This window comes from Rhipicephalus microplus, chromosome X, assembly GCF_043290135.1.
Source record: "Rhipicephalus microplus isolate Deutch F79 chromosome X, USDA_Rmic, whole genome shotgun sequence".
NCBI classification, from domain to species: Eukaryota; Metazoa; Arthropoda; class Arachnida; order Ixodida; family Ixodidae; genus Rhipicephalus; species Rhipicephalus microplus.
The window spans coordinates 113,118,518-113,140,644 of record NC_134710.1 but is presented as its reverse complement, the minus strand read 5'-3'; the positions used below and the strand labels follow the sequence as shown (position 1 = coordinate 113,140,644).

At 45.0% G+C, this 22,127-nt stretch overlaps 1 protein-coding gene across 2 annotated transcripts in view; it reads left to right on the top strand.

Moving 5' to 3' along the window:
- Tat (Tyrosine aminotransferase) overlaps window positions 1-22,127 on the top strand; it is an 88,446-nt gene that overhangs the window by 21,865 nt on the left and 44,454 nt on the right. Inside the window, exon 1 of one of the 2 annotated variants that reach the window (XM_075877434.1) lies at window positions 9,281-9,376. The exons of the other annotated variant lie outside the window; for it this stretch is intronic. Within the exon in view, the coding sequence (XP_075733549.1) occupies window positions 9,362-9,376 (15 nt within the window). The 5' untranslated portion in view covers window positions 9,281-9,361. Of the gene's footprint in view, window positions 1-9,280; window positions 9,377-22,127 lie in introns of those variants that run through there. 2 annotated transcript variants of the gene reach the window in all.

The window sequence follows — 22,127 nt, the reverse complement described above, 5'->3', positions numbered from 1 at the left end:
CTGTAAAAGCGTGATATGCATGGTGTGAACAAGTTTAGAGGCGAGGGAAGCTCAGAGCAAAATGGGGTTCGAAGCGAGGCCAAGGATTATGAAAGAGAGTAGATCGGCCGAGAAAGTGTTCCAATATTTGTGATTGATTGATATGGGGGGTTTCAAGTCTCAAAGCCACCTTATGATTATGAGAGTTGCCGTACTGGAGGGCTCAGGAAATTTCGACCACCTGGGGTTCTTTAACCCAAATCTGAGCACACGGGCCTACAACATTTCCGCCTCCATCGGAAATGCAGCCGCCGCAGCCGGGATTTGATCCCGCGACCTGCGGGTCAGCAGCCGAGTACCTTAGCCACTAGACCACCATGGCGGGGCAATGATCGTTATATGTACAGTATCAATTTTTATGAAAAGGAACGTGCGAGCGCGTGGCCGGCGCTCTGCTGCGGCTGCCTACAGCACCATCAGCCGACAGATAAAAGTGGTCTGCTTTAGGTGGCATCGCCCTTTCGGCCTACAACATTTCCGCCTCCATCGGAAATGCAGCCGCCGCAGCCGGTATTTGATCCCGCGACCTGCGGGTCAGAAGCCGAGTACCTTAGCCACTAGACCACCGCGGTGGGGCCGGCTGGTCTCGAGGAGCGCGCCTCCAGAGTGCCCGTGACCGGCGGTGACTGGTTATTTGGGTCCGGTGTCGTCCGCACACCACAATAACTTTGTTCGCAGCGGGATACGCGCTGCTGGAATCGCCAGTAGCGTTATCGTAGCGATAGCGTAATCCAGCAGCGCTTGGCTACCGGCCCATGGGCTCCACGATGCCGGGCGTGGGGCAGGTTTGTCTCCGGCCGTCCCAATCGCACGAAGAGAGCGTGTTTCCAGAGGTGGGCGTGGCCAGCTCTTTTCTCCGCACTACGGCGCTGCTTCGTATGGTCGAAAATCCTGCCACGCTGTTGGCGAAGCTTTCATGAGGCGAGAAAAAATTGGTTTTGCGTTTTATATAACTATGCACTCATTTGGGAATCTGGGGCCAAGGTGCACGAGAGGCAAAGTCAATGTTTGGGCGTATATATTCTCAAATTGAATTTTTCGCTGTAGATTTGCCCCGCCCATATTAGAACACTTATAACTGCCATGTCTCTGCAAGAGATCAGGGTGCGTTGAAAACTTGCTGTACTTCGAAGTTTGCAAGCTGTATAGTACGGAGGGCACTGGCGAAGAAAAAAATGACAGCCCGATCAACAAGTGAAGTCAGAAGAGTGCCACGTTCTACGCTCACGCGTTACACTCGATTAAAAGGGTTGCTTTTTCTTTCCTTTCACGGAACTACCACAGCTTTTCATTGTAACGCCGTTTCAAGAATCCTCCCGTCGAGCCGCAGAGCAGCATACAGGGAGGAGGGTGCAGGTGGTCGCCATGCGTCTATACTATCATCATGATCATCATCATCATCATTATCATCATCAGCCTGACTGCGTCCACTGCAGGACAAAGGCCTCTCCCATGTTCCGCCAGTTAACCCGGTCCTGTGCTTGCTGCTGCCAATTTATACCCGCAAACTTCTTAATCTCATCTGCCCACCTAACCTTCTGTCTCCCCCTAACCCGCTTGCCTTCTCTGGGAATCCAGTTAGTTACCCTTGACGACCAGCGGTTATCCTGTCTACGCGCTACATGCCCGGCCCATGTCCATTTCCTCTTCTTTATTTCAACTATGATATCCTTAACCCCCGTTTGTCCCCGAATCCACTCTGCTCTCTTCTTGTCTCTTAAGGTTACACCTACCATTTTTCTTTACATTGCTTGCTGCGTCGTCCTCAATTTAGGCTGAACCCTCTTTGTAAGTCTCCAGGTTTCTGCTCCGCAGCTAAGTACCGGCAAGATACAGCTGTTATATACCTTCCTCTTGAGGGATAGTGGCAATCTACCTGTCATAATTTGAGAGTGCTTGCCGAATGTACTCCACCCCATTCTTATTCTTCTATTTACTTCAATCTCGTGGTTAGGCTCAGCGGTTATTACCTGCCCTAAGTAGACATAGTCTTTTACAGCTTCAAGTGCACTATTACCTATCTCGAAGCGCTGCTCCTTTCCGAGGTTGTTGTACATTACTTTCGTTTTCTGCAGATTAATTTTAAGGCCCACCTTTCTGCTCTCCTTGTCTAACTCCGTAATCATGAGTTGCAATTCGTCCCCTGAGTTACTCAGCAATGCAATGTCATCGGCGAAGCGCAGGTTACTAAGGTATTCTCCATTAACTCTTATCCCTAACTGTTCCCATTCTAGGCTTCTGAACTATACTATGCCTAGACTGAACGTCTCTGTTTCTGTGACGACCACGTGTGGGCTGGTTATAGGCACGTTTTGGTCACTTATGGTCGTCCATTCGCATTGTGAATTATACGGTGTTAAGTGAATACGGTGGGCAATGTAAGAACGAACATCGAAATGTTTTGTTTGTTCAACAAGTACGCAACACGCGTTCAGAATTTGATGTACCATGATATGAACCACTCCGGTGTTACATAGCCTGAATAATTTGCACTTTCTTTAACGGCGCTTCGGTCGACCACCTCATAAATGTCCGTACTCAATGTAGTTGTGAAATTGTGAGTCAGAATAGGAGAACAATATGAATCAACGAAGATAATTCATCCAGTTTCTCCCCATACAGGTCTCCAGAGAAAAGGAGGAATACTAGGATGCCTCTATAATTTTTTAAATCAAGGTATTTATAACCGAGACGAAACGGACCGCAAAGGAACAAAAGTAATACTGACACAAATTAATTTATACCTTCTTACAATTACCCATCAGGAAAATGTAGCAGTTGCAATGCTTTCGTTAGTAAATTGGACCAAAATAAATGCTGTAGTATAAAAAAAACACTGAGTTAAGCTAGAAGATGCTGGTGGTGATTCTTGCTCGTAGGCGAAAAAAAATATGCGCACGCTGGAGTCCCATGCGCTCTGCTATATGCCATGGTCTCAGCCGCCACCGGAACCCTCACTAAATGCGCCCTCTCGTGGTAGCCAGGCTTGCGAGGCGATACACGTAAGTTTTGCTGGGGAGCGCGGCGATTGGGACGGCCAGAGAAAAACACGCCGTACATGCGCTATCTCAGAGGCCATGACCGGCCGTGACTGATTATTTTGTTCGTCGATAAATTACGCCGAAAGCGAACGTGTTTTCTTTCGCTGTCGGTTGATGGTGCTGTAGGCGGCCGCCGCAGAGCATCAGCCACGCGCTCCTGTGTTCCCTTCATGAATGACGACAGAGTACATGTTATGGCAAAGGCAAGCAAACGATGGAGCATGTTATGATTGAGTGTGACAATATACACGCAGATGTACGCTTGGCCTACATGAAGCCTTCTGGTTTAGGGACGACAATGGAAAGCTTAACCGGCCGCGATATAAATAAGTCGGAGGTGGTTAGAGTATTGGTGTTAGAAAACAAGACGTAAGGAACAAAAACAAGTAGTGGGGAAAATAAGGGCATTCTGTCGTAAAGGGCAGAGAACTGGGCTATGAATTTGCGTTTGGTAACGTGGGCGCCACCATAATGCTTAGCGAGCCGCGCCGTTCCTGGTCTGGCAACCCACTGGAGCGTGCGAAGCTCTGCGTTTCTATGGAAGGTATTCGTACGGTTGCAGTTGCAGTCGTTTTTTTTTTTTCGCTCTGGCGCGCCGAATTTCATGTCAAATGATGCAGTATAGGTACGAAATGACTCTGTGAGATGTGCTGAAACGTTTAGATTCATACGGGGCAAATATAATATTATGTGCCGGCACGAATGTGTCGCAAGTGGTCGGTGTCATATGTTCCCGGCAATCTTTCTGCTGAAAAAAAAAAAGAACGTTAGAATATTCAGACCCTTTCTAACCGGGAAAACAACAGCTGCTACCCTTTGAGAATACAATGAATTTTTTCCCTGAACTGTAATATTTAGGTGTGTTTTTGCACTCGCGTTTTTTTTTATGCCATTGCAGCGACTATACCACCCATACATGCAATCATGCGTGAGCGCGCAATTTTCATTGCTTGTTGATGACGGCATTTGTTTTTTGCTTAAAAACTGTTGTCTATGTTTTGTTCAACTATTAATTAAACCTGCTTGTCGATCTTTTATTGTCCTCCGGGTGTGGACAAAATTAGACCGGTTCACAGGGAGGTGCTGGCTCACAATTGCGATGCTGATGTTTCCATGCCAGCACGCTTCTTTTCCTTTTTTTTCTTTTTAGAGTCGTGGCATTTGCTTGGATTGCGGTGGTGGTATTGGGAAAGTCGAGAGTTTCTTCTGCCGATGAGGCACAAAGCGTGCCCAGGCTCAAGCCTATGATTGGCATAAGAGCTATTTTTGAGTTTTTTTATAAAATTATTTTGTCTACCAGTTACACAGCTTTTGCGAAATCTTGGCTATCGTTCACAAAACTAAGAGCAACTAAATTGACAGTTATAGAAACAATAGACAACCGCAGCAACGTGGTTTAATTTTGTTTTGCTCTTGAAAGAGAAATAACTATGTTGTAGATATATTTGCGCGACTTGTCAGGTTCGGTTCTTGACCACGCGAAAAGTTGTCTTCCATATAGGTAGTTTTTCCAAGGACGAAGTGACATAACTCCTTTTCTTTTTCCTCACTATTCGGCTTCTATATCGCACATCGTGCGCCATCCATCCCGCCGTCTTCCGAAAATTGCACACTCACGACAAGAATTCCGCCACGTAATTTTCATGTAAAATTCAGTGAATGTTGGGTGCACAAGGCCGGTGTGCAGCACAAATTAAATGTGTCACGCTGGTTACCCCGCTTTGAAGTAATGGGTTTCTCGTCCTTGTTAGTACAGAGCCACATCAAATACATCGATCACTGTGTCGAGCCGAGCTGCAAGGCTAATTGTTTTGACTAAACCTATTATTCTAAGATAGTAATCAAGCGAAGAGAGAGCAACACAAATGGCTGCTCGTGTGGCGCTTAGATTTTTTTTTTTGCATTTTAGCGGCCATGGCGTGCTAGACGGCTTAGGTTTGGTCGTCAATTTAGCCACATCCGATTGGAATTTGGCTGAGTGGAACACAAGGTATTCCGTCTATATTGCGGTACTTGCTGATATGGAACGTGTCGCGTAACACAAACGATGTACGATGAAGGAACCGAAAACACTGGGCGTTTGGTGATGCGGGCCGCATACTTACTCAGACGGCAGTTTCCTTTTTTTTTGTGTATAGTTGTTATAACAACCAAAAATTGGCGTAGTGGCTTCCCATTGACATTTCGCTGGCTTACATCGCAATAAAAGGGAAGAAAATCTGCAGTTCGACCTAAAACATTCTAAATTTGTTCGAAAACGCCACTTATCTAATCATCAATCTGCACACTCCGCGCCGTCGGCACGCAGCCAAAAAGGAGGAAAGCGCTAGTTGCTAGTCCCGTCCTCCACACCCGATGAAATGCTCTATAGATTTAAGCGAAATTGACAATTAAGGTATTAGGCCAACTTATTTGAAAAAAGTTTTCTCTTGCCCCGCCGCGGTGGTCTAGTGGCTAAGGTACTCGGCTGCTGACCCGCAGGTCGCGGGTTCAAATCCCGGCTGCGGCGGCTGCATTTCCGATGGAGGCGGAAATATCGTAGGCCCGTGTGCTCAGATTTGGGTGCACGTTAAAGAACCCCAGGTGGTCAAAATTTCCGGAGCCCTCCACTACGGTGTCTCTCATAATCATATGGTGGTTTTGGGACGTTAAACCCCACAAATCAATCAATCAATCAATCAATCAATCAATCAATCAATCAATCAATCAATCAAAAGTTTTCTCTTTATTCACTGAGCCTAGTGACACACTTGCCACCGCCCCATTTCAAGGGGATGATCATAGAATCCATCCACCCATTCATTTACTGCGCGTTCGCGCCAACGGCGTCGAGCAGCGTCTGCATGTTTTCCTGTGATGCAGGTGTAAATGTGGTAGTGACCGCTACAAAAGCGGCTGTGTGGCAGCTCATTCACCAGAAACAGGCAAGGAGGACGGAGGAGGAAGAGCGAGGCCGTTGATCCATGTGGCTCGCAATGAGCCCATGTTAATTTTCTGCAGACATATAAGGTATCGTCCTTTCGCAAAGCAAGCAAAACACAGCTCTCGCTCAACCAAATTCATTTACCACGTTCAACCATGGTTGTAACCCCAGAAATATTTTTAGTTTATCTTAGCTATCTTCCTCGTAAAACATCTCAGGGACCCCATTCAAAATCTTTTCGTATCCGACATTCTAGTATAAATATAGTGAACCAAAAGACACCTTCGCATTTGGCCCAGAAAAGATAAACAACGAACAACCACATATTGGTCACCCGAAGCACCTTCTGATAGAAAATGTTACGCTGCAGAGATACTAGATATCACTGCTTATATCGAGCCACAAAGGTACTATCAAAAGCAAAAGAGTGCGGGACGTTGGATCCACAACAAATGCGAATTTCTGCAATATCATTGCTCAATGCTTGTAATCAAGCTGGTGAGTGTATAGGTAGGAATGTTAGGTGCAGTATGGAACACTCATTTCGAAATTACATTCCCAGACAAAGCGTAAATTCAGCTTTATAGAAACTTTCGCGTCCCGCAAACATTTGCTAGCACATGCGTAGAAATCCGCAAAAGATACAAAAAGTCGTGTCGTGTGCAAACGGATGACATTGAACGCAGGGAAATGCGCGTACATCGCAACACAACGCCTGGCGCATTGCAGCAGATGCAAACGGCAGACTATATAAATGTTTCGGATCTTTTTGAACGTTTGCCTCATGTGCGTGGAAGCAGACGTTGTTGTTGCGAGTTGCACATCAGTAATGTGCACCAATGAAATAGGTTCAGCTCTATGAACCTATTTCAGGCGAGATTGGCACATAGCCTAGCGAGTTACCTATATACTCAAGCTAATTCAAGCGAAAAAAAAATAGGGCACGACCCCTTTTAGAAAAAGTGTGATCTAAATAGGTTCGCTTTAATTAGAAGTCATTTTTAACAAAAAAAGAGAGAAAAAGAAATCCACAGCGTCATTTTCCCCTCCATCTTTTCATCTCCCTTTGCGGACGATACTGCGGACTGCCATCGTGTACGGTAAATAAAGTGCCTTCCTATTGTCCAAAATGAAAGCAATGCAACTAAGTAGGCGCCTCTCGGTTCCGCGCAATAAACATCAATCCCGGCATAAAACCTGGGCAAACAGTTTGGGCTTACGGCTATCTCTTAAGCAGGCAGGCTTCTTTTTTTAATAGAATTGCTTACTATATTCGAGCAAATGTTTTGTTTAACCCTCGTTTTCTTTGGTGTAGCGCTTGTACGTTCTTGGAGAACACTCCAGAATGTGAACGATATACTGTGAAGAAAACTATACTGCTAGAACCATGCACGCAGCCAGATATGTGCAAACATGTGAGATAGATATTACTATACGCAAGCATCATATGCTTCATCTTCGTCACGTCGCTGCATAGTCGTTGAACAGTGTGCATCTCTAGCTGATTTGGTTGTAGTTGTTGCGTCCTATAAGCACATGATTCATACCACAAAAGGAGATTGGTCCCACTTATTCTGATACCTTCGGACATATATCTTCAGATAAGTGTTGTACATAAACGTAAACATCGCGTGAAATTTAAAGTGGCGACATTTGTTGCCGAATAAAAATTAGCATTTCATTGGATTACACAAAACTGTATACGGTCAATCTGAACGTTTTTGTACGCTTCCCCCTAATTGTACAGGATCTAGGCAGTCGCTTTAATAAAGCTTAATTTGGCTACACATATAATCGGGCATGTCGCTTTCGCTCAGCATAACAGATTGTTTGCCTATTTCGACCTTTCTCCGCGACCATGCACGCTTCTCTATTGATCACAGATATCCGTGATGTCGTCGTTCTGAACAAACATCTAGGCCGATTTTGTGGACGTATAAGTGCACGGGAACTGCATATAGAGAAAGAAGGAAAGAAAGAAAGAAAGGAAGAAAGGAAGAAAGAAAGAAAAAAGGAAGAAAGAATTAACGAAAGAAAGAAAGGAAGAAAGAAAGAACGACAAAGACGAAATAAATAAATAAATAAATATGAAAAAAACTGCGGTACGTATTATGCATAGTCAATTGTGTGATGCGCTTGTTGTTCCTTCTGACAATACTGTCAGAAGGCAGTAATACAAGCTACAACGTACCACTTCTTGAAAGCGCAGCTGCTTAAGTACAGATTTTTCCATAAGACATCTCTTGGGGCTGCCACTGTTTTCTTCCTATTGCATATTGTGACATGAAATAATAACGCCTTGAAACATCGTGTGCACCAACCCACTCGTATTTATGCACGTGCGTCTACCATAAAACTGTTTGTTTAGTAGTTAGAGATGCAAAAAAGAAAATAAAGGTTAAGAGACCATTATGACCGCACTGAAACCTATCCGTAAAATAGTCAATAGAATTCAATAATTCAAGACTATTCAAGCTACATGGGTGGAAATTAATGTACGGAGGGCTGAAAAGAACACGGGTCAGTGTTGATTAAACAAGGGTGTGTTTTGAGGTGTCATTCGAAAATACCATTCCAAGAAATAGAAAGGGAGAGAGAGATTCATTAATAATGTTTGACAATTAATTTAAAAGGTATGCTTGGGTAGAAGCCAACTGAAGCATTGTGGCCCGTAGTTTGTGAGGTAGGTACCAATATGACATCGCTAAGCACGTCTTTTTATTTTGATATTTTCTCAGCGTGATCCGTGATATCAGCGGCTTTAGCCGAACGGGTGGGTGGATTGAGGCGAAGGAGTGTACATTGAGATTCTCTAAAGCGCTCGACGGATTGAACGCTGAACGGTGGTATGTTCAAGAAGCTCGAAATCATATTTGCCTCCAGAGGACAGAATTATTTGGCGTCTTAATTACCGCGTAAGCCGTCATGCCCCACGGCACGACGTCTTAGTGCACGCTTGCAAACGCTGCAAAACAAGCGCCAGGTGGGACCTTCTGTATATGCATAAATGAATTTAAAACACCCGACAAAGGGCAATCAAACACCCCCTCCGGACCCGCTGCGTAAGCAGGAGGTCTAAAAGAGAGGCTTGTACCTGATCACCAACGGCTCTTCCTGCTGGGCTTTCGGATGTGCGTGCAAGCTTTCCTGGTACATAATAACATCGCTTAATTTATTAGTTTTTATTGGTCGACATACACGTGGACATAGACGTGAGAGAAGAGCGCATCCTGTCGCGGTGCGTGGGACTCTAGAAAAGGCGACACACAGCTGATGGCAGGTGCCGCGCAGCAAAACATCAGGTTCGAGCCGAGCAGGGAAACAGTTGGAGCGAAGGGCGGCCTCAAGCGGTGCCAGTATGTTCCCAGACAGCGTAAGTTGCCTCACATCCGTGACTCTGCGAATATTCTGGTGTCTTAAATACGCGCTTACCACCGTTTTCTGCACCTTTGAATACATAGCGGTTGGCGTCACGCTAGGGGTATTCCTATACTATTTCAGATTGTGGTATATAGCAACGTACACTCGAAGGACTCGCTATACAGGATACACCGATGCCGATGGATGAGCGATAAACTACGTGATTTAGTCACTTCTTCGAAAAGTGTGAAGTCAAACCCTTTGCACCTGCTTCCTTCTCGCTGTACTCCTTCCATTTCAGTACGTCCAGCTGTGCACCGCAGGTGCTAGACTGTTTCTTAAAGGCACAAATTGTAGGGGGAAAATGGGGCTGGAGATAAAAGACTAGCGGAACGTTATCGTGTTTCACCAACATTAAAGCACCACATCTCACGAAGAGAAAAAGACAATAGCCAAATTATTTCCTATTTTAATTGTATTCCCACGTAAACAGCGCGACATCTCGAGTACTTATTACTAAATGACTGATACATGACTTTACGAAACCGAGACCGGCAGGACTCCTGACTCGCGGGTGTATGTGTGTGGGACAGAACGGATAGAAAAATAGAAGATGAAAAAACAGGGTAGTCCACCCGAAAGAATGTCTGGTTGGCAACACTGGGCTGGGTAATGAAAGAAAAAAGGTATAGACCTTTTCACTGTTTACAAACAGAGGCCCTTGATGACAACCGGTTGCGTCCACCAATGTGTCTTAACAGCATTGGTGGGCAAGAAGAGCTTTAGAAAATCTTTCCACTGATTTTCTAAAGCTTTGTTTTTTTTATTTGGCAAAATACATACCTTACGCACCTTGGCCACCTTGCAACCAAATCCTGCCAGTCGCGTTACTCGGTGTACGGAGACTTGGCACGTGCCTTGTCCTCGCACAAACGATGGATTTGAAACACTACGTTACCGCCTTCCAAGTGTGATGAACAAATGAAAACAACTGATAATCTGCGTATATTGTCTAAAACTGAAATGCGAAATCGGATGGGCTGATTGTGTTGGAAATGAATGTTGGGTGATTTCTGTAATGGTTATTCAGTTTTTATTCTTTCATGCAGTGCTTTGTTATGAATATTTTTGTATGTATTTTAGAGTTGTGATTCTATTATTTGCTGTCATGGGCCACATGCGTGTTTCTTTTTGTATTGTCGCTTTCCGCTGCCTGTATTTTTTTGTAATTTTTTGTGAATTTGTAGTTTAGATTTTTTTCTGGGTGAAGGGGCCAGTCAAGCTGTGAAATGCAGCTTTTTTGCCTTCGCACCAAACCAAGTATACAGTGCATTTTCGTGTACTTGTCACGTGATTGAATAAACTCAAACTCAAACTCAAACATTGAAGTAAATGTTTTTGAGCTACAAACATTATAGAAGATTCCCTTGAGCGGTACGCACGTTGGCTTTGTCTAAAAATCCAGAAAAAGACTTTCCTTATCCTTGAAAAAAACTTCAAAACGTGCTGTCTATTCTGACCTTAGGAGCTGGTAAATGAAGTGACCGGAAGTTTTTTTTTTTTTTTTGGGGGGGGGGGTACAACTTTTGCAATCTCGAAACCGTCTATATAGACAAGACGACGGTAAAAAAAGCAGTTGTTCCCCTGGACCACTAGCCATTGGGTACGAACGATTTCTTTTAAGAATGTCGAATCGCCCAACAAATTAAAACACCGAGGACAAGTGTGGCGTTTTTTTTTAACTAAAGGAGCCAAATACACCTTAACTGAAACTGACAAAACCGCACGTTTTCGCTGCTAACAATATGATCGGGCCTGCTCAAACAAATTTTTTTCAGTATGTTCCTGTGCCCTAAATACTCCAAATCTAAATAATGGCTCAAATCTACCTAGCCCACTATTGTCGGTATTCAGGAGTAAAGTTCGTATTTGGCTCGTATTGATTTGAACATTTCATTTGCGCTTGAAGTATTGCGTTAAATAACGATTAGAATGCACGCTATAGCACGTTTTTTTTTTCGCGATGAAACATAATCTTTGTGCTTGAGTCGGTGACGTGCTTCGGAGCATGAGCGAAATGGAGATTACTACACTTGAAAAATGAGTGGCCCTCCCTGAGAAAATGCGCACTATTCTGGACTGTAAGCACTTTTTCTTGTTTTTGGCGTCTGATGAAGGCCTTGAAAAGTGTTCCAGCTCATTTTATGTCATGCCATTTCGGACCACTTCTTCTTCTCTAGAGAATATATCGGCGCTCAGCATTTTCATTTTATATAACTTTTTTTTTCAAATATACCATGTGGGATCGAGCGAAAGAAGGACATCGAACTGTAGCGCTAAACTCGACAAAGAAACACTCAGACGCAAAAAGAAATAGGAAGTCAATCTCTCACTCGTTATATTAGAGTTTTGTCATAGAACATCACGTTATTCAGTAGGTGCCAATTCGCCCTTGAAAAACTAATTGTGGAACGTCAACCCGATAGCAAAGCAACTAGGGCACAAACGAAACATTTTGGATGCGACCATGTTGGTTGTTTTCCTCACGATTGTTGACAGAGGGCTGGTTAAATGGATGTGGCTCAGTTTGATTGAAACAGTTGGAGCGTTTGGCTCATTTTTTATTATAAACTGCCTTTTTTAGTTCATGTTACAACAAAAAAATTGCCACGTTTTGATTCCAACTGCTTTAGAAATTAAATATACTTATGGCTAATCCCATAGGGAGAACGGGAGTGCTCAAAAGCACGCTGCAAGTGCTCTTTTCAGAGCCAGCGTGTTTCAGTGGTCGAATATGTGTAGGAGCACTGTCATCCACTTGTAGAGCTACGGTGCTTTTGCTGCCCCGAGAGCAGCCGGAAGCAGTTTACCGTGCTCTCGCCTGACAAGTGGTGTAGGCGCAGTCTACGGGAGTCACGCGACATTTTCACGTCAGTCTCCGAATTTTTATTCAGCCGGTGGATTGGGCGGCAATGGTAGCAACTATGTGTAGTTTGACACCACCGCTGTTTTGTACTGGTGGCGACAACGACAGTTGGAAGTCTGCCGAATGCGTCCGTTGCACAAACTTGCTATGCATTACGATAATGAATACCACGTGACTGAACAATTTCACGCGTATTTTGCTGCTGCCCCACAAAAAATGGTGGTGGTAGTGGTTAGGAAAAGAAGTAGGCACCTAATTTCTGCCACCCGGTAGGGAGCACGGCGCAGTGCCTACAAAAAATGCTGCGCCTTAGAACGCTTCAATCGCACTGTCTCCCCACTCGTCACCCTCTCACCTGCTCCTCGGGAGCGTGCCTCCAGTGCTCCAGTGGCAGATCGAGTGACCCTGTTACCAGTACTCTGCCTCCCGTTCCTCACTGCAGAACTACCCCTCTACTCCTGTTCTCTCAATGGAATTCCCCATTAGGCGCGTTTTTCGTTCTCGTAAAATTTAGCCTATAGTTTCGGTTTCTGAATTTAGCCTTCTTTGGAAAAAAAAATTGAAACGCCACAAGTGTTTATTAGCCACGCAGTTCCAATGACAGGACGGGCAAGGGAATTTTTCATCGTATCAGATCTGCAGCCGGAATGTCCAAATTCTAGAACAAATAAAAAATTCCATTACTTTAAAGAAAAGATGCATTTTGTTGTCTAGAAAACCCAAATGCCCATATGTCGCAAGATTCGTCGCATTAACAAACCGTATAAATTAAGCACGAGACAACGTTTACATCAAGAAAAGTGCAGTTGACCGTGCGCATAATTCGCAACGAGCGAGAGAACACGCAGGCGAATTCTGGGCCTTACAGTGAGAGAAAAAAAAAATTTTACAAAAAAAAAACTTGAAGGCTCTGACACGCATGCACAATATAATTTTTACGATCACTGTGATCACGGTGTAGTGTCCGCATACTTTATTTTTATTCCCCGCGGCGGTGGTCTAGTGGCTAATGCGCTCGGCTGCTGACCCGCTGGTCGCGGGATCGAATCCCGGCTGCGGCGGCTGCATTTCCGATGGAGGCGGAAATGTTGTAGGCCCGTGTGCTCAGATTTGGGTGCACGTTAAAGAACCCCAGGTGGTCGAAATTTCCGGAGCCCTCCACTACGGCGTCTCTCATAATCATATGGTGGTTTTGGGACGTTAAACCCCGCAAATGAATACTTTCTTTTTATTGTTTACTCACTGCTATGCACTGGCACACGTTATTGCAATTTCGCTGGTTCATGCTTGCACATTACACGTGTAACTAACGCACGCGTTATTTATGCTGTGTCAACGCCTGTGCCAACCGTTGTGTAGAACGTTGCGCAGTGTCACTGTGAAACATTCGAATACAGAATAAACGCGACCGTAGTTGCGGCGTATTGTGCGCGTAGGAACCTCGCGTGTAGCGCGTGAGACAGCGTATGTTTTTGTGCATTGGTGATGACTAATGCAGTAACAGCACGAAAATCACTGAAGTGTCTGGGGAAGAAAGACGTTGAACCGGCGTGTCCACCATATTGTCTGCTCTGATCCGGTCACTTCATTGCGCTAGCTAATGACGACGTTCAAGCGCAAAGTTAGAAACATGAAAAAAGGGACAGGAACGAGAAAGAAGAGCGACATACTGTGAGTTCACTACGAGTTTGTCGTCCAATCAGAAGCGCCAATCAGAAGCGAAGCAGCATCTGCATGCGAGTGAGAAACTCCACTACGTCAAAGCGAAAGCGTACGCGTTAACCCACAGTCTGATGCATTGCTGTTATGATAAAGATCCAGCGTCCTATTTATTTTTGCCTTTTTTATACGTTACTATATTTTCTGACTACTTTCGCCAGACTTTCACAGTGCAAGGGAGCAGCGTTTCATAGAGCAGCGGCCGCGCGTGAAAAACAGCGCCGTTTGGCCCAATGCTGATGTCGGCACTCTTCGTGCGGACGGGAAGAGGTCCGGGCGCACCGCGCTCTGGAGCAGGTCGCGATAGTGACGTCTCCGGCCGCTTTTCCGCGTCGTCACACGCTTATCACCAGCAAAGACGCGGGGCAGTTTGCGTCACCACCACCGCGCAGAGTCGCGTGACCGCGACGCCACCCGAGAGGTGCAGACGGCGCCGGCATGTCTCGCAAAAAGAAACATCAGAAAAGAAGCGCAGTCACAGGGGCCAGACAGACGCATGATCCTATGACGCACCCACACTTTGGCAGACTGTGTCGAAAATTATTGGTAGAAGTTTTTTTGGAGCAGTCCAGCGTGTACCATTATGAGAGTAAGAGAGAGAAGTATCGAACCGCAGAAACTTGTTTGCTGACCGACGGTGTGGTCACGTGACGGAGCGTCAGAAGGCAACCTTGAGATTCTTGGGTCTTCCCTCGGTGACCTTGTCCTTGTTCAGCGATCGAGACTTTCCCCTCGAGCGATTTTCTGTGCGCAAGCGTGTCGTAAGAATGGACCAGGCCGGGTGAAACCAGTCCGACGGCAGCGGCTGCCGTTCTCCCCTCTCCACTGACGCGCGACCCAGTGCTTATAGAGTGGTGTGGATGACCACCCTGTTTAGCAGTGCTGCTGGGCCGATGAAATGAGAGCCTTTCCGATTACATGGACACGAACTGGAATTTACAAATAAAACTGCGTCGTGAATGTACCGGCTTGTGAAGTCGGCGGGCTCAGTGGGTGCGATATTACGGAACTTCTTCGGGAAAAAAATGATTCATTTGAACACTCATTGACATTTAGCAGCCGTTTTCACTAATTATACGCCCTACGGCGCGATTGGCTGAAAAGTTTTCTAATGAAAAATTCTTGGGAAGACAGTCTTGCGAATACGGGTCCTCGTTAGCAAACGTACCATTTGTTACAACCCTTCGCTCATACGCCCTGAGCCCTCAAATAAAAGGTAGATGTAATCAATGTCTTTAAGGAAGTAACGAGTAACGAGTGTTAAAAATTTGCTACCTAAGTAGCGAAATTCGCATAGTAATGGCTGTTGTAGAAACTTTGCTACCTATAGGGAAGCTAGTGCTCATGAGAATGTATTCACCCTTATTTTCATTTGCCTCCTCAACAAAAAAGTTAAATTCACTAGGACATCACGATGCAACTTTCGATAATTAAGCATAGAGAGGCATAAAAGAAGAGTATGCCACGCATAACAACAAGGTTCAATGTGACAAATCAACTGTAGACGTTTACCGTAGTATTTGTGGCCATGCATTGGAACAATTCTGCTTGTACCAGTGAGCACCAGTCTATCGGAATAAATAATCAAAGTTAATCAGAGTTCTGAACCTGCCTTTTTATAGCTTACCATCTGAATATGTACGCGTGGTGTGTAGCATATTATTTATAATTAGTCGCAACAAAATAATAGGTCACGTCTATCCCGCGTAAAAATACCCCGACAAGCCGCAATTTCAACGGCCAGGCAAAGAATTAGTAAACTTAAGTTGAGCTCATTCAATTTGAATTGCCCCCCCCCCCTTTTTTATGATGATTGATATGTGAGGTTTAACGTCCCAAAACAACCATATGATTATGAGAGGCGCCGTAGTGTAGGGCTCCGGAACCCTTTAAAATAATAATAATAATAATAATAATAATAATAATAATAATAATAATAATAATAATAATAATAATAATAAACTGCCGATCTGCGTCAGGCACTAATTAGCTGCCGTTATTTAATACTTACTACACTCATTTAGAGAATGCACCAGGATTGGCTTGAGTGTTCTCTCCCGAAGACTCTCGAAGAATAATTGCCCATAATATGAATAATGCCTCTCCTATCGAATGCATATTGCTCTTTCTTCATAAAAAGACATGTACGTCACAAACTACATGCAAATAATTATATTTTGATGATGTCGCAATAATAAATCAGTATATTTACTCAATAGGGCTTGCTGTAATTTTTATTTCTACAATAATAAATATAAATGTAACCCCTTTGTATATAATGGGGGGCTATTCCAGCAATGCAGCCTTGAGTTATTTGAATTTGGCGAGAACTTCTTGTGATTAGGCCATGAAGCAGCCTTATGGTTACACACATTAGTGCAGACAAACACTGGTGCTTCGTTGTGTACTTCTTTCACCGCCTTAACGCTCCACCAAATGTTGGTCGACAATTTGAACCAGCGCTGCCCTGAGGCTTCACAGCGATTGCTGCTTCGTCTTTTCATTGGCCCGAACGGTAGTGCCTTCTCTGAGATTACAAAAACTGGAAAGCACTGCTGTGTTTCTTCAAGCATCCAGGCACGATCAACGAGGCAACGCAAGCACGAAGAACGTGATGACATACAAGTTGGTTTCTTAATTGAGCTCGGGGCAATACACAAAGAACCTTGCTTTCGGCATTGCACACACACGAGAAAGGAGCGAAGTACGAGCGCTCGTCCTAAGTTCCCATCTCTTGCGCGTGCTACCCTACATGTGCGCATTTTTTTACATGACGCAACAATATGTTTGCATGCAAGCGTGTCGTATTTCATTTGCGCAAGGCGTTCGCGTGTTGTGACGTGCATGCCCCATCCTTCCATGGCGCACATCGAGAGGTTTCAGTGTTTACGCTGATACTTTTTAAAAAAGAAACGAGCCAACGTACGAGCTGCGAAATTTTGAGGCAACTATAAGTGAAGATAGACGAGGCGTGAACCGCTATAGAGAACGTAAGGAAGTAGCCAGGTGAGCTAGTTCTCTTTAATGTATACCTTTACAACAACGAAAAACTTCCAAGGTCCCTTACGCATTCGCTTACGAGGACTCGAAGGCGAAATCCATATTCTCTTTATTCTCAGTCCTTGTATATCAATCCTGCCCCGGCACCCTTCGAGACCATTCTTCACTTAACGTGGCTTCGCACTGCCTCCAAGATCAAGGGCACCTGCCCTGATTTTGCATTGCTTCCATGATGAGACCACCTTTGACCAGGCTACGATATTTTAGTGACAGCATTCTGTGACGTTACGTCACGTGCAGCCAGAGTGACGTCATCCCATTGCCACAAACATTGGTACCTGTGACGTCATATGATGACGTCAGCACGTGATCTTTTATTTTTTTCTTCACTCACCACGACACCGACGGTCAAGTTTCGGGTCTGATGAGACGTCTAAGGCTTCCGCCTTAATAAAGGCGAAAGCCTTTACTGAGGCACTGCTTTTGGAGCCGGCTTATGTGCGCCTACCTTTAAGGAGTAAATGCCGTGGGCTTCTTCTATATACAGTTGAAATCGACTATAACTCCAAACACGTCGTTTACCTCCTAAGTTATGCCCCACCGCGGTGGTCTAGTGGATAAGGTGCTTGGCTGCTGACCCGCAGGTCGCGGGATCTAATCCCGGCTGCGGCGGCTGCATTTTCGAAGGAGGCAAAAATGCTGTAGGCCCGTGTGCTCAGATTTGGGTGCACGTTAAAGAACCACAGGTGGTCAAAATTTCCGGAGTCCTCCACTACGGCGTCTCTCATAATCATATGGTGGTTTTGGGACGTTAAACCCAACATATCAATCAATAAATTAATCAATCAATCAATCAATCAAATCAGTTACTTTGAAGCAGAAAAGAAATACAGTCAGCAGAAGCTCAGAGCTCGAATTGGTTGCGAAAGGACATTCATGATAACGGAAGAACTGCGTCATACTGTTTTTTTTTTCTTTTTAACGTTTATGGCACGAAAGGCCCTAAGTCACTGGAATTTCCTGAACTTAAGTGTTACTTTGCAGCTTTACGTAATTTTTAGCTTTTGTGATGGCAGAAAACAAATAACAGAAGGAAAGACAATGAGTACATGTGAATGTTGATTTCAAATTTGATTTGTACAAAATCCCGAACAAACAATGCTACAGACGAATGAGATAGCTTGGGCCACAGTCTGTGAAGTAGCGCACGTTTCAAGGCCGCCATAAAATTGGAGATTGAATCGCATGTGCGTGTAAATAATAAATCTGGGTCATAAAAAAAATAAAAGGTAAATTCACCCTTGTAAATATCGCTATCAGTTTTCCACCTCAGTATGGCATCCATAATAAAAAAGTTAATATATATATATATATATATATATATATATATATATATATATATATATATATATATATATATATATATATATATATATTGTGAAGAAGAAGATGTGCCTGCAGCGAGCAGCATCGCCAACGCCTGGCTCTCTCGGCTCGTGCTTCGGTTCGTTGCTGTGCCGATCGCTGGACGGTTCTTGACGCTGTCTCGTCGCTGTCTTTAACGGCTAATAAACCTCCTCACATTTGGTGGAAGGTGCTGTTAATCCCCGTTGCTACACCCTGGAGCTGCGAAGCCGCACGCTACCACCTGTCATGACTGCCAACGCCACTACATCGACGCCTTCGCTTCAGTTCAACTGCCCTGGCCATCCTAAACTACGGGAGCCGAAGGTCTTCAGCGGTGCGGATGGGACCGACGTCGAAGACTGGCTCGAGCACTACGAACTGGTGAGCGCCAACAATAAGGGGGATGAAGCCGACAAGCTGGGCCACGTGATATTTTATCTCACTGGCGTCGCCGAATTGTGGTTAAATAACCACAAACACAACATCCCCACATGGAGCGTCTTCAAGACGTCATGTGCTGAAGTGTTCGGTCGGCCGGCTGTCCGCAAGCAGAGGGCAGAACAGCGCTTGCGCGTCCGCTCTCAGCAGACTGGCGAGACCTTTACCAGTTATATTGAGGACGTCGTCGACCTTTGTCGACGTGTGAATGACACCATGCCCGAATCCGACAAGGTCAAAAACATACTGAAGGGCATCGACGACGGCGCATTTCAAATGCTTTTGGCAAGGAATCCAAGCACAGTTTCTGAAGTCGTCAGCTTGTGTCAGAGCTACGACGAGTTGAAAAAGCAACGCACTCTGACTAGGCAGCCTCAGTCTGGTGGTGAGTCGCTGTCCAGCTTCGACTCCATGCCCGACAATTCACCATTGCTTCAGCAAGTCCGAGTCTTCGTCCGTGAGGAAGTCGCCCGCCAACTTTCCCTAGTGCCCTTTACTCACGAGACCACCACCCGTCTACCTGCCCCGCTTCGCACGGCTATATCGGAAGAGGTTGCACAAGCTGTTCCTCGTGCGCACTACGAGCCACCTCTATCAAGCCGTGGTCACTGCCCGGGTGTCGCACAGCCGGTAGGCGCTCCTGTCGCCTATCCGCCAGCCGTTCAGCCTGTGGCCGCGCCCCTAACCTATGCAACGCAGCCTGTGGCTCCGCCTGTCGCCTTTTCACAAGAGATGCAGCCCGTAGCCGCGCCGCTCACATATGCAAACGCTGTACGTAGGCTCCCGCAACCACCCTACACCACGCGCTCACAGCCCGCACACCCGGCTGCTTATACTGCACCTTGGGCGGCAGCACCAGTCGCCAATTCCTGGAGGACGCCCGATAACCGACCGATTTGCTACGCTTGCTTCACTCCCGGACACGTTGCTCGCTACTGCCGCCGTCGACCTCAGACGTTCGGCAACTATGCCCGGTCGTCGCATCCCGGCAGCCAACCCTTCGTCCAATACGAAGTATTGGACGAAGGGTTGGCTGCCGGGATGCGACGACCGGGCATAGTAATATTGAAGTAATATTGAAGTAATATCGACGACCGGGCGAAGTAATATTGAAGTAGTGCTTCCTATACTGCCACGTTATACCTTGAAACTTAATAATCTCATCTGTCCACCTAATTTTTCTGTTCCGTCTCACTCTCACGCATTTGCTTTATCTTGGAATCCAGTCAGTCACCCTTAATGACCAATGACCATCAGTTATCGAGCCTACACGCTCTGTGCCCAGCCCATGTCCATTTCTTCTCATTGGTTTCAACTATGACACCCTTAAACCCTGTTTGCTCGCTGCACCCACTCTATACTGTCATCCTGCCTCTTAAGATTACACCAATCGTTTTCATCTCCGTCGCTCACTGCATCGCCCTCAATTCAACTTGAACCCTCTTTGTAAACCTCCAAGTTTCTGCTGCATAGGTGAGTGGCGGTAAGATGCAACTGTTATATACCTTCTTCTTGAGGGCGGTTAACTACTATTCATGATTTGAAAAAAAAAATGCTTGCCGAATGTGCTCTACCACATTCTTATTCTTCTAGATATTAAATGACCGAGAGAAGACATTGAAACAGAAGGCGACAAAAGCTCTGTTGAAATTCCTACGTGGCACAGACTTGAACAAGCGGCTGTAACAGCAATATCACAGCGCGAAAAACAAGACTGGACTATGACTGAGTGTGCGCGCGTGTGCTGCCAAATGTATCTTCCCTCTCTGCTCTCTATCTTTCTTCTCCCCCATCTCCTTCCCGTGCGCGGGGTAGCAAACCAGCTGTCTATAGGCTGGTTAACCTCCCTGCCGTTCTTTCCCTCCTATTTTCCTTCTTTTTCGCTCTCATGGTTTCGATCCGTGGTTACTAACCATCGTGGGTATAGACGAAAATGTAAGTAGAAAGCAGAGAATAGGCTTGAAAATTAATATGCACAACACCAAAGTAATGTGCAACAGTCTCGGCAGAGAACAGCGCTTTGAGATATAGGTGGTGATACACTCGAAGTTGTAAAAGATTATTCTTTCACGAAACCGCAATCATGGCTGGCGTGACGGCGTCATTTACAAAGACATGTTCTCTTATATGAATGGATGATGAGCTGCAGCAACTGTTCATGGCGTCAGGAAGCCCATCTGAGCAGCATCGTTTTTTTTTTCTTTTTTTCCGGCTTTCCGGATTACGCATACGGGGCATGCATGCATCTAGGAATATACATTGTACGTGTGCACAGGTCGCTATAGAGATTTGCCCGTACTTTATTCATTTATCTATTCATTTATTCATATATCCTAAAGGCCCATTTGGGCATTACATAGGGGGGGGGGGTAGATTCAATACAGCAGGGTTATGTGCAAAACAGAAATATTTACACAGAACACGAAAAAATTAATAAAAACGTAAATGCAGAAACAAATTTCGCACCAAAGAAGACATAGTAATGTAGCACTCAGTATGGCATGAAACGATGTGTGCGATAACTGATGTAATATTGGCACTAGACTAAACAAAAGAAAGCCACAAAATGTTACGGTTCTACATTCCACATCTCCAGTAATCTGCGGACAAACGTGTCGTGATCACGCACAGTTACAACATCTCTTGGTAGTTTATTCCAATGATAAATCGCAAGAAACAATGGTGAGTCGCGAAGGAAGTTAGTACGGGCAAACATGGGCTGTATTTTGTAAGCATGATCCACACGTGGAAAAATGCGATGAGCTGATTTAATCTGTGAGTGTAAGAAAGATGACTCACTGAAATAAAGCTTGTGGAAATGAGACAGCAGTGCGATAAGCCTACGTATTTTGAGAGTCGGTAATTTCAACGACGTTTTAATAGCTGTTATGCTATATAGCCGAGAATATTTTCCTGTGATAAAGCGGGCTGCTTTGTTTTGAATGGCCTCAAGTTTATGAATAAGGTATTGCTGGTTTGGATTCCAAATAAGGGCAGCGTATTCCATTTTCGAGCGAACTAAGGTTGTGTATGCGAGAAGTTTCGTGGATTGGTTAGCAGAGTGCGAATTTCGTTTAATAAATCCTAGAGCTCTTAAAGCCTTACTGGCTATTGCCTCAACATGAGCATTCCACGAGAGGTTGTGTGCAAGACGAACTCCTAAGTATTTTATTGTGTTCACATTTTCCACTAGCCTATTGTTTATCATGTAATAATGCAGCTCAGGTTTCGTAGTTTTTTTTAATTGAATATGCTTTGTTTTTGAAATATTAAT